Source organism: Borostomias antarcticus (genome assembly GCF_949987555.1).
Source record: "Borostomias antarcticus genome assembly, chromosome: 3".
NCBI classification, from domain to species: Eukaryota; Metazoa; Chordata; class Actinopteri; order Stomiiformes; family Stomiidae; genus Borostomias; species Borostomias antarcticus.
Window position 1 is genome coordinate 19,111,209 of NC_140236.1, and position 15,330 is coordinate 19,126,538.

The 15,330-nt window shown below is 46.9% G+C and overlaps 1 protein-coding gene across 3 annotated transcripts in view; it reads left to right on the forward strand.

The window, feature by feature from the left end:
- The window catches only part of lamb2 (laminin, beta 2 (laminin S)), a 130,493-nt gene that overhangs the window by 106,878 nt on the left and 8,285 nt on the right, over nt 1-15,330 (forward strand). For 2 of the 3 annotated variants that reach the window (XM_084461801.1, XM_084461803.1), the window contains 8 exons: nt 51-214; nt 8,835-9,059; nt 9,912-10,129; nt 10,614-10,710; nt 10,902-11,164; nt 11,416-11,525; nt 14,202-14,389; nt 14,724-14,965. In XM_084461801.1, coding sequence (XP_084317927.1) covers nt 51-214; nt 8,835-9,059; nt 9,912-10,129; nt 10,614-10,710; nt 10,902-11,164; nt 11,416-11,525; nt 14,202-14,389; nt 14,724-14,965 — 1,507 coding nt within the window. The remainder of the gene's footprint in view (nt 1-50; nt 215-8,834; nt 9,060-9,911; nt 10,130-10,613; nt 10,711-10,901; nt 11,165-11,415; nt 11,526-14,201; nt 14,390-14,723; nt 14,966-15,330) is intronic. The other variant, XM_084461802.1, reaches the window with a different exon arrangement.

Genomic DNA, 15,330 nt, shown 5'->3' on the forward strand with positions numbered 1-15,330 from the left:
TGTGTGTGTGAGAGAGAGAGAGAGTCACCAGCCCTCTGCTCCATCCCCAGGTGTGCTGATGGCTACTATGGTAACCCGGTGCTGGGTGTGGGGAACCTGTGCCGTCCGTGTCCGTGTCCAGATGGCCCCACCAGCGGACGACACTTCGCTGCCTCCTGTTACCAGGACAGCCGCAACAGACAGGTGGTCTGCAACTGTAACCAGGGTTACACAGGTCAGCGCACACTTCCCTCCATCTCCCCCTCTCCTGTCTTCTCTCCCCCTCACCTTCATCCTCTCCTCTGATGATGATGATGGTGATTATGATGAGGGTGATGATGGTGATTATGATGAGGGTTATGATGGTGATTATGATGATGATGATGATGATGATGACGATGGTGGTGATGATGATGATGATGATGGTGATGATGATGATGATGATGATGATGATGATGCTGATAATGACGAAGATGATGATGATGATGATGATGATGATGGTGATGATGGTGATGAGGATGATGATGATGATGATGGTGGTGATGATGATGAGGATGATGATGGTGATGATGATGGTGATGAGGATGATGATGATGGTGATGGTGATGGTGATGGTGATGTTGATGGTGATGATGATGGTGATGATGATGGTGATGAGGATGTCATAGAAATTATAGTTTCACCACATCACCACCTCCCTCAACCTTTCACATAGCTGTGCTAATCTAATTTATGACAGGATGACCTCCAGGAGGTCTACACACCTAGACGTTGTCTGCTCCAGAATAACCATCCTTTGTCCCATTGTCCCTGCAAGAATTACCGCCTTTTCTCATGTCACGTGTCTGTATTCTCGACCACTGTTGATGATGCTTGCCATTTAATATGACGTGTACAATGGGTTAGCCAATCACATCCCTGGAAGCGTCATACCTGTGTATTGCTTTGAATATAAGGCCGCGCAAGACCAGACTGTGGCACTTCTGCTGGATACCACTCACGTGCGTTTCCGCTGAAGTCCTTGCACTCGTATGTTTTCTCAATAAACCAGACTTGACCTCTTTGAGTGAATCTTGGCAAATCCTTTTTGACTTTAGATCAGTTAAAAATCTTCTACAAGGATGATGATGATGATGATGATGATGGTGATGATGGTGATGGTCAGTGTTAGGCGTAATGGGTTACAAAGTACTTTTGGCAGTAACTGTAATTTAACAAGTTACTTTTCAAATTAAAATAACGCAGTTACAGTTTAAATTGGCTTGTTACTCGTTACTTTTGCGCAATGTACAAATAGCCTACATTTACTGTTTATGATCTAACGTCAGCGTCACCCATGCACAATGCATCAACAATCCATTGATGTGAACGTGAGCTTTTTTCCCTCCTTGAGATCAAGGAGAAGATACAGGTAAAGTGTAATATATGTGTAGGGGCCCTTAAGATGTGAACCTGGATCAGTTATTCTGAAAGCACAAATGTAATAGCGGGTATTTTTCCTACTGTCGTTCCTCGTTATTATTCCTCGTTATTATTCCTTGTTATTATTCCTCGTTATTACTCCTCGTTATTATTCGGTCAAAGTCTAAATCTTATGCTACGACAGACACATCACCTAGAAGCTGCGTCAGTTAGCGATTCATATCATTGTGGATGGCCACAAGTTAAAAATGCCCATTCTTTTTGCAACATAGGACTTTAATTTCACTATTCATTTCATTTAGGCTCCTACACATGATTGAAAAGTGATCAGTAGTGACTATATTCTGTATTCGTCCATGTAGCCTACAGCATGCAGCGGCCTGAGAGCTGACTGTTCTATCATCTTCTAGGCCTATACATCAACATTGAGCTTAAAACCTGTAGTTTTAGCTATATGTGTTCATTTCCCCCATTTAAAAATCCCAGTCGAAATATTGAACCAGGCCAGGTCAAGCCTGGCTTATGTGTGTTGGCTGGCTTGTTTCTGTGCGGGACTGGTAGGACGGTAATGTTTGATAAATAAAGATAGGTCTTGTCACCTGGACACATCAGTTCCAATGCTTCCAATGCTAATCCAGCACAATAAGAGCGGGATAGCCAGTTAGCTCATGGGCTCACAACAACTAGCAGCAGCTTCCATAACATTAATGGTAGCGGTCAGTGGCTAAAGCAGTTACACTGATGATAACATAAAGTCATCCCCACCAGGAACCCCGGTCTCCTGGGTGGGAGTCCAATGCTCTCGACACTACTCTACTTGTGCAGTGGAGATCGGCGGATGGGTTTTGGTGTCCTTCTTCCAGTCCCTAGTGTGGGTTGGGGTTAGAATATGGGTTGGGGTTGGGACAGGATCTGATCTATAAGGCAAGGGGTAAAGGTTGGAGTGAAAGGATGAACATGTGGAGGTTTGGGGTATAGTCCCATAAAGTCATCCCCACCGGGTCTTCAACCCCAGTCTCCAGGGTGGGAGTCCAATGCTCTCACCACTACTCTACTTGTGCAGTGTAGATCGGCGGGTTGATTTTGGTGTCCTTCTTGATTTTGGTGTGCTGGGACTACTGCCTCTTGTGGTGCCAACAGAGAAATGCAGGCCAACATTGTCCGCAGTAACGGAGGGGAGGGAGGGAGGGAGTGATGACCGGACGAACGCTATACTAGGTGCGCTGGCACTGTAAGTCACGCACAAAAAAGCATCAATACATTAAGCTCATTTCTCCATCACCACCTAAAGCTGTGCCAGTCAACAGTCAGTCTAATCACTGAAAATAAACCACATAGGCGTAGAGCGACTGGTGCATCACATCCTATACAAAAATTAATTACTATAGGATTTGAAGTGTCCTACTCCTATTGTAATGAGGACTGTCTGTCTATAATGCAGTAGCGTACCGTGGGGTCTTGCACAGGGTCTTCTCCGACATTGTTATTACTCCCAATGCCCCCCAACCGCCCCCCCTGCACACCCCGTACACACACGCAGATAGGGAGAGAAACTACGCATGTAGGGGTCAGTGGAGTCTTTTGGTTTTGATGTTCTGGGACTACTGCCTCTTGTGGTAGCAGCAATGGAATTGCAGGTCAACAACACGACGAAAGACGCAAGAAGCACCGACAAAAAGGATTCCCTCTCCTTGGTGTGTCAGCTTACAGCCAACACGCAAAAAATACATTTGTTAACATGCTGTATACTGTAGGTTATCAGATCAAAAGTTTAAGAAGCTTCTCCTCTTGAGGTAGTGTAGCACCCGATAATGTAATAAGTAATTGATAATGCAATAACGAATATGTAAAAAAAAAAGAAAAAAAGTTTGACTTACCTCAATCAAAAATTTAATAAAACCTGATAATGTAATAACTTAACCAATAATGTGATAAAATTTCCTGACTGATAATGTAATTAAACATTTCTGATAATGTAATACCTTATTACATTATTGGTCAAGTTATTACATTATCAGGTGGATCTTTTTTTTTCAAAACTGGTAAAGTAATACTTGACTGATAATGTAATAATCGAAAAAAGTGAATTAATAGTACTGTTAGGGTACTTTGTGGTATACATTGGCATACTTTGTGGTACTTGTGGTATACTTTGGTGTGTCTTATGATACTTTGCAGTATACTTTGGGGTGCTTTGAGGTACTTTGTGGTATACTTTGCAGTACTTTGTAGTACTTTGTGGTATACTTTGGGGTACACAGCAATAATTTGCAATACTCTGAAGAATACTTTGAGGTCCCGCAAAGTACTGCAAAGTACCCCAACGTTTACTGCAAACTAAAGTGTTAGGGGTGTTAGTGTTTGGATTAGGACTGTTTAGTGGTATTGTTAGGGTAAGTGTTAGTGGGGGTAGTGTTAGGGTGAAGGTAAGTGTTAGTGGTGGTAGTGTTAGCGGTGGTAGTGTTAGCGGTGGTAGTGTTAGTGGTGTTAGTGTTAGCAGTGGTAGTGTTAGTGTTAGGCGTGGTAATGTTAGCGGTAGTACTGTTAGTGGTAATAGTGTTAGTGGTAGTAGTATAAGTGGTGTTAGTGTTAGGGGTGGTAATGTTAGCGGTAGCAGTGTTAGTGGTAGTGTTAGTGGTGTTAGTGTTAGGGGTGGTAGTGGTAGTGGTAATAGTGTTAGTGGTGGTAGTGTTAGGGGTGGTTGTGTTAGTGGTAGTAGTAAAAGTGGTAATAGTGTTAGTGGTGGTAGTGTAAGGGGTGGTAGTGTTAGTGGTAATAGTGTTAGTGGTAGTAGTATAAGTGGTGTTAGTGTTAGGGGTGATAATGTTAGCGGTAGTAGTGTTAGTGGTGTTAGTGTTAGGGGTGGTAGTGTTAGTGTTAGTGGTAATAGTGTTAGTGGTGGTAGTGTTAGGAGTGGTAGTGTTAGTGGTAGTAGTGTTAGAGGTGGTAATGTTAGTGGTAGTAGTGTTAGTGGTAGTAGTGTTAGGGGTGGTAATGTTAGTGGAAGTAGTGGTAGTAGTGTTAGTGGTGGTAGTGTTAGTGGTAGTAGTGTTAGGGGTGGTAATGTTAGTGGAAGTAGTGGTAGTGGTAGTAGTGTTAGTGGTGGTAGTGTTAGTGTAGTAGTGTTAGTGGTAGTAGTGTTAGGGGTGGTAGTGTTAGTGGTGTTCGTGTTAGTGGTGGTAGTGTTAGGGATAGTGGTGTTAGGGGTGTTAGTGGTGGTAGTGTTAGGGGTGGTAGTGTTAGTGGTGGTAGTGTTAAGGGTGGTAGTGTTAGTGGTAATAGTGTTAGCAGTGGTACTGTTAGGGGTGTTAGTGTTAGGGGTGGTAGTGTTAGCGGTGGTAGTGTAAGTGGTAGTAGTGTTAGTGGTGTTAGTGTTAGGGGTGGTAGTGTTAGGGTTAGTAGTGTTAGTGGTGGTAGTGTTAGTGATAATAGTGTTAATGGTGGTAGTATTAGGGGTAGTAGTGTTAGGGGTGTTCGTGTTAGTGGTAGTAGTGTTAGTGGCAGTAGTATTAGGGGTGGTAGTGTAAGTGGTGGTAGTGTTAGGGGTGGTAGTGTTAGTGGTGGTAGTGTTAGGGGTGGTAGTGTTAGGGGTGGTAGTGTTAGTGGTAGTAGTGTTAGTGGTGGTAGTGTTAGTGGTGGTAGTGTTAGTGGTGGTAGTGTTAGGGGTGGTAGTGTTAGTGGTGGTAGTATTAGGGGTAGTAGTGTTAGGGGTGGTAGTATTAGGGGTGGTAGTGTTAGGGGTGTTTGTGTGAGTGGTAGTAGTGTTAGTGGCAGTAGTATTAGGGGTGGTAGTGTTAGTGGTGGTAGTGTTAGGGGTGGTAGTGTTAGTGGTGGTAGTGTTAGGGGTGGTAGTGTTAGTGGCAGTAGTGTTACTGGTGGTAGTGTTAGTGGTAGTAGTATAAGTGGTGTTAGTGTTAGGGGTGATAATGTTAGCGGTAGTAGTGTTAGTGGTGTTAGTGTTAGGGGTGGTAGTGTTAGTGTTAGTGGTAATAGTGTTAGTGGTAGTAGTGTTAGTGGTAGTAGTGTTAGGGGTGGTAATGTTAGTGGAAGTAGTGGTAGTAGTGTTAGTGGTGGTAGTGTTAGTGGTAGTAGTGTTAGTGGTAGTAGTGTTAGGGGTGGTAATGTTAGTGGAAGTAGTGGTAGTGGTAGTAGTGTTAGTGGTGGTAGTGTTAGTGTAGTAGTGTTAGTGGTAGTAGTGTTAGGGGTGGTAGTGTTAGTGGTGTTAGTGTTAGTGGTGGTAGTGTTAGGGATAGTGGTGTTAGGGGTGGTAGTGTTAGTGGTGGTAGTGTTAGGGGTGGTAGTGTTAGTGGTGGTAGTGTTAAGGGTGGTAGTGTTAGTGGTAATAGTGTTAGCAGTGGTACTGTTAGTGGTGTTAGTGTTAGGGGTGGTAGTGTTAGCGGTGGTAGTGTAAGTGGTAGTAGTGTTAGTGGTGTTAGTGTTAGGGGTGGTAGTGTTAGGGTTAGTAGTGTTAGTGGTGGTAGTGTTAGTGATAATAGTGTTAATGGTGGTAGTATTAGGGGTAGTAGTGTTAGGGGTGTTCGTGTTAGTGGTAGTAGTGTTAGTGGCAGTAGTATTAGGGGTGGTAGTGTTAGTGGTGGTAGTGTTAGGGGTGGTAGTGTTAGGGGTGGTAGTGTTAGTGGTAGTAGTGTTAGTGGTGGTAGTGTTAGTGGTGGTAGTGTAAGGGGTGGTAGTGTTAGTGGTGGTAGTGTTAGGGGTGGTAGTGTTAGTGGTGGTAGTATTAGGGGTAGTAGTGTTAGGGGTGGTAGTATTAGGGGTGGTAGTGTTAGGGGTGTCTGTGTGAGTGGTAGTAGTGTTAGTGGCAGTAGTATAAGGGGTGGTAGTGTTAGTGGTGGTAGTGTTAGGGGTGGTAGTGTTAGTGGTAGTAGTGTTACTGGTGGTAGTGTTAGTGGTGGTAGTGTTAAGCCTAATTTATGCTTCTTGAAAAGTGTCGCTCGACAAAAAAAAAGTGTTGCTCGGCATGTAGCCTTCATGCTTCGGGCGACACTTCGCGTCGTCTCTATGGAAACAATCAGCCGCGCGCTTTTCATTTTGTTGCACGTTTGTTGTCATTCTGAAAGAAGCGGCTTTCTGAGGGAAAGAGTTTAATCTGAGGTAGAGAGGTTATTCAGAGAGCGCTTTTCATTGTGGTTTGTTTTCATTCTTTTCCGCAGTACTTGGGCACACAGGACATCCATTCCTCTACTCCTTCCTTGACAGACAAACGTCCAATGACAGACAAAACTAAAACTTGGCTGCGAACAAGCATATCCTTGGCAACACACCAGCCTTCTATCCAGCTATCCAATCACACTTGAGCGACAATTTGTGATGGCGTCAGCGACATTAGAAAAAAACGTTGGTGCACGACAGCCCTCGGCGAAATTTTTTTCCCACAAAAAGTGTTGCCCATGACGTCAAAAGTGTTGAGTGACTGTTTTAAAAGTGTGGAGTGACGAAGCATAAATTGGGCTTTAGTGGTAGTAGTGTTAGGGGTAGTAGTGTTAAGGGTGGTAGTATTAAGGTTGGTAGTGGTAGTAGTGTTAGTGGTGTTAGTGTTAGGGGTAGTAGTGTTAGGGGTAGTAGTGTTAGTGGTAATAGTGTTAGCAGTGGTAGTGTTACGGGTAGTAGTGTTAATGGTGGTAGTGTTAGTGGTAGTAGTGTTAAGGGTGGTAGTATTAAGGTTGGTAGTGGTAGTAGTGTTAGTGGTGTTAGTGTTAGGGGTAGTAGTGTTAGGGGTAGTAGTGTTAGTGGTAATAGTGTTAGCAGTGGTAGTGTTACGGGTAGTAGTGTTAATGGTGGTCGTGTTAGTGGTAGTGTTAAGGGTGATAGTATTAGGGTTGGTAGTGGTAGTAGTATTAGTCGTGGTAGTGTTAGTGTTAGTAGTGTTAGTGGTGGTAGTGTTAGTGGTAGTAGTGTTAGTGGTAGTAGTGTTAGGGGTGGTAGTGTTAGTGGTAGTAGTGTTAGTGGTGTTAGTGTTAGTGGTAGTAGTGTTAGTGGTAGTAGTGTTAGTGGTAGTAGTGAGGAGGGGTTGTGTAGGAGTGTGTAGTGAGGAGGGGTTGTGTAGGAGAGTGTGTAGTGAGGAAGGGTTGTGTACGAGTGTAGTGAGGAGGGGTTGTGTAGGAGTGTGTATTGAGGAGGGGTTGTGTAGGAGTGTGTAGTGAGGAGGGGTTGTGTAGGAGAGTGTGTAGTGAGGAGGGGTTGTGTAGGAGTGTGTGTAGTGAGGAGAGGTTGTGTAGTCAGACCCACTCACTGTTCATCATGTGACTTCCTGCTACTGTAGCAGGCACCAGTTTACAGTGAGAGAATGAATGGATGGATGGATGAATGGATGAGTGAGTGGATGAATGAATGATTGATCACAGAAAGAATAGAGGTTAAAGGTCGGTTCCTGTGTGGAGAGAGAGAGGGGGAGCCAGGCTGGAAGCTGAGAGCAGTGTCATGTTCAGTCATCTGCTGTGACAGACCCTCAGGGATCTGCACAGCTGTTCTGCTTCAGAATTAGCCGTGCTGCTTACATACGAGCAGCTCAGTTTGATGTGCTCTGAGGTACTGGACACTAGCAGCCTGGAGGACTGTCTCTGCTCTGGGTAGAGGCTCTGGGATTGGAGACAGCAATGCTGCTGGTTTTAAGGAGATCCTACATGCCTTCAGACTGAGTAGAACTAGCCTCTACAACAAGTCTCCCTGCTACAAGCTTACGGCCATTAAAACGGGTAGTCAGAGCTCCGGTTTTAGATGTGGATCCCTCTGGGGAGGATTTCCTGTGAGGTAGTTGACTCTGAGGGGAGACACAGTGTTCCTTTGTTAGGAGGCTCCTCCCACAACACCAGCAGCTGTGGGCTGTCAGTCAGTCCCCCCCCCCTTCCTTCTGCCCCACCCCCCCCCCACTTCCTTCTGCCCCACCTCCCCTCCCATTCCTTCTGCCCCACCTCCCCTCCCATTCAACCTGCCTTCTACTTCTCCTTCTCCCCTCTCCTCTCCTCTTTTCTCTTCTCCCTTTCCCCTCCCCTCCCTCCCCTCCCCTCCTCTCCTCTTCCCTCCCTCCCCTCCTCTCCTCTCCTCTTCCCTCCTCTCCTCTCCTCTCTTCTCTTCTCTTCTCTTCTCTTCTCTTCTCTTCTCTTCTCTTCTCTTCTCTTCTCTTCTCTTCTCTTCTCTTCTCTTCTCTTCTCTTCTGACTGACTGACTGACTCATTGACTGAAAAACTGACTGGCTGGCTGGCTGACTGACTGACTCTATATCAGATACCTGGTAGTGAGGTGGGTTTCTCCGTAGCACACAGCAGAGAGAGCTGCCTTTCTCTCTGAGAGCCACGTTTTCTCCCAGAAAGCACTGCGTGTGTTCACACCTCCTCTCCCTTCACAGCTTCCATCACAACTCCCCCTCCTTCCGTCTCTCCCTTTCTCTCTCTCCCTCTCTCCTCGTCCACCCTCAGGTTCGCGCTGTGAGGAGTGTGCCCCCGGTTACTACGGTAACCCTTCCCAGCCTGGTGGGCGCTGCGAGCCGTGTAGGTGCAGCAACAACATTGACATGTCGGACCCGGGGTCATGTGACCGGCGCAGCGGGACGTGCAGGAAGTGCCTCTACAACACGGAGGGGCCGGACTGCGGCGTCTGCAAGAGCGGTTACTACGGCGACGCATCTCGGCGCAACTGCAGGAGTGAGTGAGGCCTTCACTCCGTTAGTTTAACACAAATAAACTAATTTATGTTATAGAGGTTGGATAGATGTTGGAGCTGTCATGCCAAAATGTCTGTGTAAAAAGTCAGATTGTCTAATAACATTTTGAGACCTTTTTTTTGTTGCTAGCTCACTAGACCAATTCCCAAGTACAGTAGTTAACGTTCATGGATGAGATATTTCAATTCTATTTTTTATTCACATAAATTAGAAACATCAATATCATATGTTTACTGAGGTCAGACAAGTTAGCTAGCGCGCTAGCAATAAAAAAAATGGTCACAAAATTGTTATTGACAATCTGACTTTACCTGGACACATTTGGACCTAAATACAGTCTATGGCATCTCCCTGGACCACACTTCCCTATATCCTCACCTCAGTCTATCACCCATAATGCACCACACCATCCCTCTATCCTCACCTCAGTCTATCACCCATAATGCACCACACCATCCCTCTATCCTCACCTCAGTCTATCACCCATAATGCACCACACCATCCCTATATCCTCACCTCAGTCTATCACCCATAATGCACCACACCATCCCTCTATCCTCACCTCAGTCTATCACCCATAATGCACCACACCATCCCTATATCCTCACCTCAGTCTATCACCCATAATGCACCACACCATCCCTCTATCCTCACCTCAGTCTATCACCCATAATGCACCACACCATCTCTCTATCCTCACCTCAGTCTGTCACCCATAATGCACCACACCATCCCTCTCTCCTCAGCTCAGTCTATCACCCATAATGCACCACACCATCCCTCTCTCCTCACCTTATCCTATCACCCATAATGCATCTCCTTTCTCTTCTAGAGTGCACGTGTAACTTCCTGGGGACTGAGCGTGGGCAGTGCACCACGCGTGACCAGTGTGTGTGCCAGCGTGGTGCAGGGCAGTGCCAGTGCCTGCCCAACGTCATGGGCCTGACCTGCGACCACTGCGCGCCCAACTACTGGAACCTGGCCAGCGGCCGGGGCTGTGAGTCATGTGGCTGCGACCCCAACAACTCCGTCACCTCCACCTGTAACGAGGTATGTTGTAACCATGGTGACATAGCCATGGTGGCTCAGTAGTGACCTGAATGCGTCCTTGTTCTGTCCTGTCCTGGTTCTGTCCTGGTTCTGTCCTGGCTCTGTCCTGGTTCTGTCCTGTCCTGATTCTGTCCTAGCTCTGTCCTGGTTCTGTCCTGGCTCTGTCCTGGTTCTGTCCTGTCCTGGTTCTGTCCTGGTTCTGTCCTGGTTCTGTCCTGTCCTGATTCTGTCCTGGTTCTGTCCTGGCTCTTTCCTGGTTCTGTCCTGGTTCTGTCCTGGACGGTGTGTGAGATGCTGTGAGCCTGTCTTGAATCATGTGAGTCAGGGGGCTTCAAGGCTGTACAGTTCAAACAGACAGTTGAACAAAGGGGACAGGGGAGGGAGATGTGCTTGGTATGACTCTTCAGCTGAGCAGGACTGCGAAACAGCATGTCTGCTATCTTACCGGCTGTGACGTCTGTGTGTTTGTGTGTGTGTGTGTCAGTTCACAGGCCAGTGTCAGTGTCGTGACGGCTTTGGTGGGAAGACTTGCACAGATTGTGAGGAGAACTACTGGGGCGACCCAAGGCTGCAGTGTAGAGGTGAGGTCACAGGTCAAACCCCAGCTGGTAAGCCATTGGGAGGTCACAGGTCAAACCCCAGCTGGTCGGCCATCGTGGAAACAGGCTGCTCGCTAGCCCAGCAGGGTACTCTCATCCTGGGCTGAAGGGCAACTTGAAATGCTTTACTAAACATACCTCTGCTTCCTGTCCTCCACCCTCCTCCCCCCCAGCCTGTGACTGTGACTCGCGGGGTATTGAGACGTCTCAGTGCCACCGGGCGACGGGCCACTGCGTGTGCCAGCAGGGCGTGTCGGGCGTGCGGTGTGACCAGTGCGCCCGCGGGTTCTCCGGCCAGTTCCCCCACTGCCAGCCGTGTCACCAGTGCTTCGGGGACTGGGACCGCGTGGTCCAGGACCTGGCCGTCCGTACCAAGGCTCTGGCAGAGCGGGCTCACGAGATCCAGACCACAGGCCTGACCGGAGCCTACGAGAAGGTCCACATCTCTGTTTGTTTGTGAAGGTCCACATCTCTGTTTGTTTGTGAATCGCTTTGTAACTTCTAGAGAGAGAAAGGTAGTGCTGTTTTCTAGCAGGGTGATATACAGTATGGCTGGCATATACACTTGAGATTCAGGCACTCATGTTGGTTTCAGAAATCAAAAAGCCTTTATTGCATGGCCGAGAGTTTTAAATTTTGTGATGAAAAATGCAGTATGAATAACGTAGTGGTCTGATGGTTCTGAAGGCGTTCAGGGAGCTGGAGGAGAAGCTGGCGCAGGCACAGGGCATCGTCAATGCCCGCAACGCCACGGCTAAGGCCGTCACCAGCCTCATGGAGCTGATCGAAGACCTCAGGTGGAGTATTGAGACCTCAGGTAGACCTCAAGTAGACCTCAGGTAGACCCCAGGTAGACCTCAGGTAGTACTGAGACCCCAGGTAGACCTCAAATAGACCTCAGATAGTACTGAGACCTTAGGTAGACCTCAAGTAGACCTTGGGTTAGGTGAATTTATTTTTCTGAGGTAGTCTTCTTCGCTGGTGGTGGCGGTCTCTTTGAAGCTTCAAAGCACCGCCACCACCACAGAAGAAGACTACCTCGGAAAAATAAATTCACTCGGACAGAACACGTCTAAATAAGTTATTTAATGGTAGCGCCGAGGCTTCAAAACCCAGCATTTGTTTAAATAGACCCTTTTGCTTAGGTAAGTGAAGTTTCATGTTTATCTGAGCGCCTCTCCTAAATAGGCCGACACCGTTCTATTTTGACGGTGAAGTGAATGGAGGGTCAAAGGACTGTTGTCTGGCATGAGTGAGCATGCAACAACAGGACTGAAAAGGGCTAACCTTGGGTAGACCCCAGGTAGACCTTAGGTAGTACTGAGACCTCATGTAGACCTCAAGTAGACCTCAGATAGTACTGAGACCTCAGGTAGACCTCAAGTAGACCCCAGGTAGACCCCAGGTAGACCTTACTGTAGGTAGTACTGAGACCTCAAGTAGACCTGAGATAGACCTCAGGTAGTGTACTAGACCTTTATTCATTGATCTCTAGAAATCAAAACAATTCCAGGGCACTTTTCTTAATGATTGACAACCTTTTAAATCCCGCCCCCTATACGCTTATAAACATGTCCTCTACCTCAAAGTGTGAGGAATTTGTAGCATATTTTAGAGACCAGATAACTGGCATTAGGATGAATATCACCCAGTCGAGACCAAATGCTTTGATTGATGACCCTCGTCCTTCACAGAGCAGAGTTATGAACTCGTTTACACCAGTTGACACAGAGATGCTGAGCAAAGTAGTGTCACAACTTAAAGGACAGGTTGGGAATTGATCATTATAAGCCATGTTATAAGGTAATTCACGATCATATACAACGGCCGATATCAACGTTTCGTCAAACGGCGCACTCTCGAGATATAGCCGCTAACACACTCAATGGATCCATAGCTGCATAGACAAAATCCCTCAAAAACACCTGTAGCTTAGTTGGTAGAGCGGGTCGTTCAATGATCAAACTGTCAGTGGTTCAAATCCCAGCTCCTTGAGTGTCCTTGAGCAAGACACCTAACCCCAAATTGCTCACAATGAGCAGGTTAGCACCTTGCATGGCAGCTACTGCCATTGGTGTGTGAATGGGTGAATGAGAGGCCATTGTAAAGCGATCTGAGAGCCGCTAAGGTGGAAAAGCGCTATATAAGTGCAGTCCATTTAACATTTACCATTTAAACTCTTGTTTTCAAAGTCAGGAAACTCACCAAGTGGTCATTGGGGTCTGTTGATGTTCTGACAAAAAATTGCCACAAAGTATGCTCAGGTAGACCTCAGGTAGTACTGAGACCACAAGGTAGACCACTAGACCAGATTCACACAAACCTCAGGTTAAAAAAAAGAAATAAATAAGTATTTGACTGATTACACCTGGAGGTTGTAGAGTCTAGTTCTGCAGCCCAGACCAGGTTCTTCCAGCACTTTGGAGGACAAGCAGACCAGAGCTCCTCCGTATCAGAGTTGTGACATTCCCAGAAACATCTGTCAACCTTATGTGGGCTGTAATAGACTAGGGTGTAACAGACTAGGGTGTAACAGACTAGGGTGTACAAGACTAGGGTGTAACAGTCTAGGGTGTAACAGACTAGGGTGTAACAGACTAGGCTGTAACAGACTAGGGTGTAACAGAATAGGGTGTAACAGTCTAGGGTGTAACAGACTAGGGTGTAATAGACTAGGGTGTAACAGACTAGTGTGTAACAGACTAGTGTGTAATCATGGGACTGATGGGCCTCATCAAGACTTGTTTCATATGAGTATTTAATACTTGTCTGGAGGTTCTATGTATGTATTCACAAACTGGTTTTTAAATAGAGACCCAGGTCTCTAAATCATTCCTGGTATAAATACAGGATGAATATACATTGATAGGGGTGGTGGTGCAGGTCCCAGATCTAAGTGTAAATAAAAGATTAATAAACATAAATAAACATGGGCCGTCCTCACTTCAGGTCCCAGATCAGATAATAAACATGGGTGGTCCTCACTGCAGGTCCCAGATCAGATAATAAACATGGGTAGTGCTCACTGCAGGTCCCAGATCAGATAATAAACATGGGTGGTCCTCACTGCAGGTCCCAGATCAGATAATAAACATGGGTGGTCCTCACTGCAGGTCCCAGATCAGATAATAAACATGGGTGGTCCTCACTGCAGGTCCCAGATCAGATAATAAACATGGGTGGTCCTCACTGCAGGTCCCAGATCAGATAATAAACATGGGTGGTCTTCACTGCAGGTCCCAGATCAGATAATAAACATGGGTGGTCCTCACTGCAGGTCCCAGATCAGATAATAAACATGGGTGGTCTTCACTGCAGGTCCCAGACCAGATTATAAACATGGGTGGTCTTCACTGCAGGTCCCAGATCAGATAATAAACATGGGTGGTCCACTGCAGGTCCCAGATCAGATAATAAACATGGGTGGTCCACTTCAGGTCCCAGATCAGATAATAAACATGGGTGGTCCACAGCAGGTCCCAGATCGGGGAGACCACTGACACTCTGAACCGTCTGGAGGGAGACCTGACCAGTGTGCAGGACTCCAACTCTGAGGCCAGCAACCAGCTGAGCGCCCTGGAGAGAGAGGCCAGGGAGCTGAACCTCACGGCCGGCCAGCTCCACACGCAGCTGGACATCCTCAAGAACTCCAACTTCCTGGGTGAGCAGTGCACACACCTCACTTCCTCTTCCTGTGAGGAAAGCACACACCTCACTTCCTCTTCCTGTGAGCAGAGCACACACCTCACTTCCTCTTCCTGTGAGCAGAGCACACACCTCACTTCCTCTTCCTGTGAGCAGAGCACACACCTCACTTCCTCTCTCTCTCCTACATCAGCTTCATTTCCTCAGCTCCCTAACAATGACAAAGCAGTATTACTTCCATTGTATTTATATGAAAAGAATGGATAGACATCTCACTCCTCTTCTCTTCCACTCCTCCTCTCCCTCATTCCCTCTTCCACTCCTCTCCTCGCCTCCTTCTCCCCCCCCAGGTGCGTACGACAGCATCAGCAGCTCCTACACTAAGTCTCGCAACGCGGAGCGCCGAGCGAACCAATCAACCACCACCACGCCCAGCACTGTTAGCCAATCAGCAGACACGCGCCGCCGGACCGAACGCCTCATCTCTGCCAAGAAGGACGACTTCAACCGCAAGAATGCCGCCAACAAGCGCGCCCTGACTGACCTCAACAAGCACGCGCAGGGCCTGGACATAAAGAAGATCAACGAGAAGGTCAGCCTGCCTGCCACCATCTTGTCTAGCTGCCGCCATCTTGTCTAGACAGTCTGCATAACTCTGGACCCAGTCTTTGTAATGCTGGAGGGGAAAGTCAGTCTGCAGTCTTATGCTTTGGTTTTAACTCCACATGTGGTGTTCTGTGGTCGGTTATGTGTTTAGAATCAGTGTCAACCCAATATAATCCTCCATGGTTATGCTGTAACATTAGAAGAACGTTTTCATCTTGGAGGGTTGAAGAGGAGAGGGCCTGATAACCTTTCAGTGATTAACACTAGATTAAGAGATTAATAATACTAGATGAAAAAAAGAATCAATCTACCCCAGCTCTGTTCCTCTTTCTCCCCTAGCTGCTACACCAG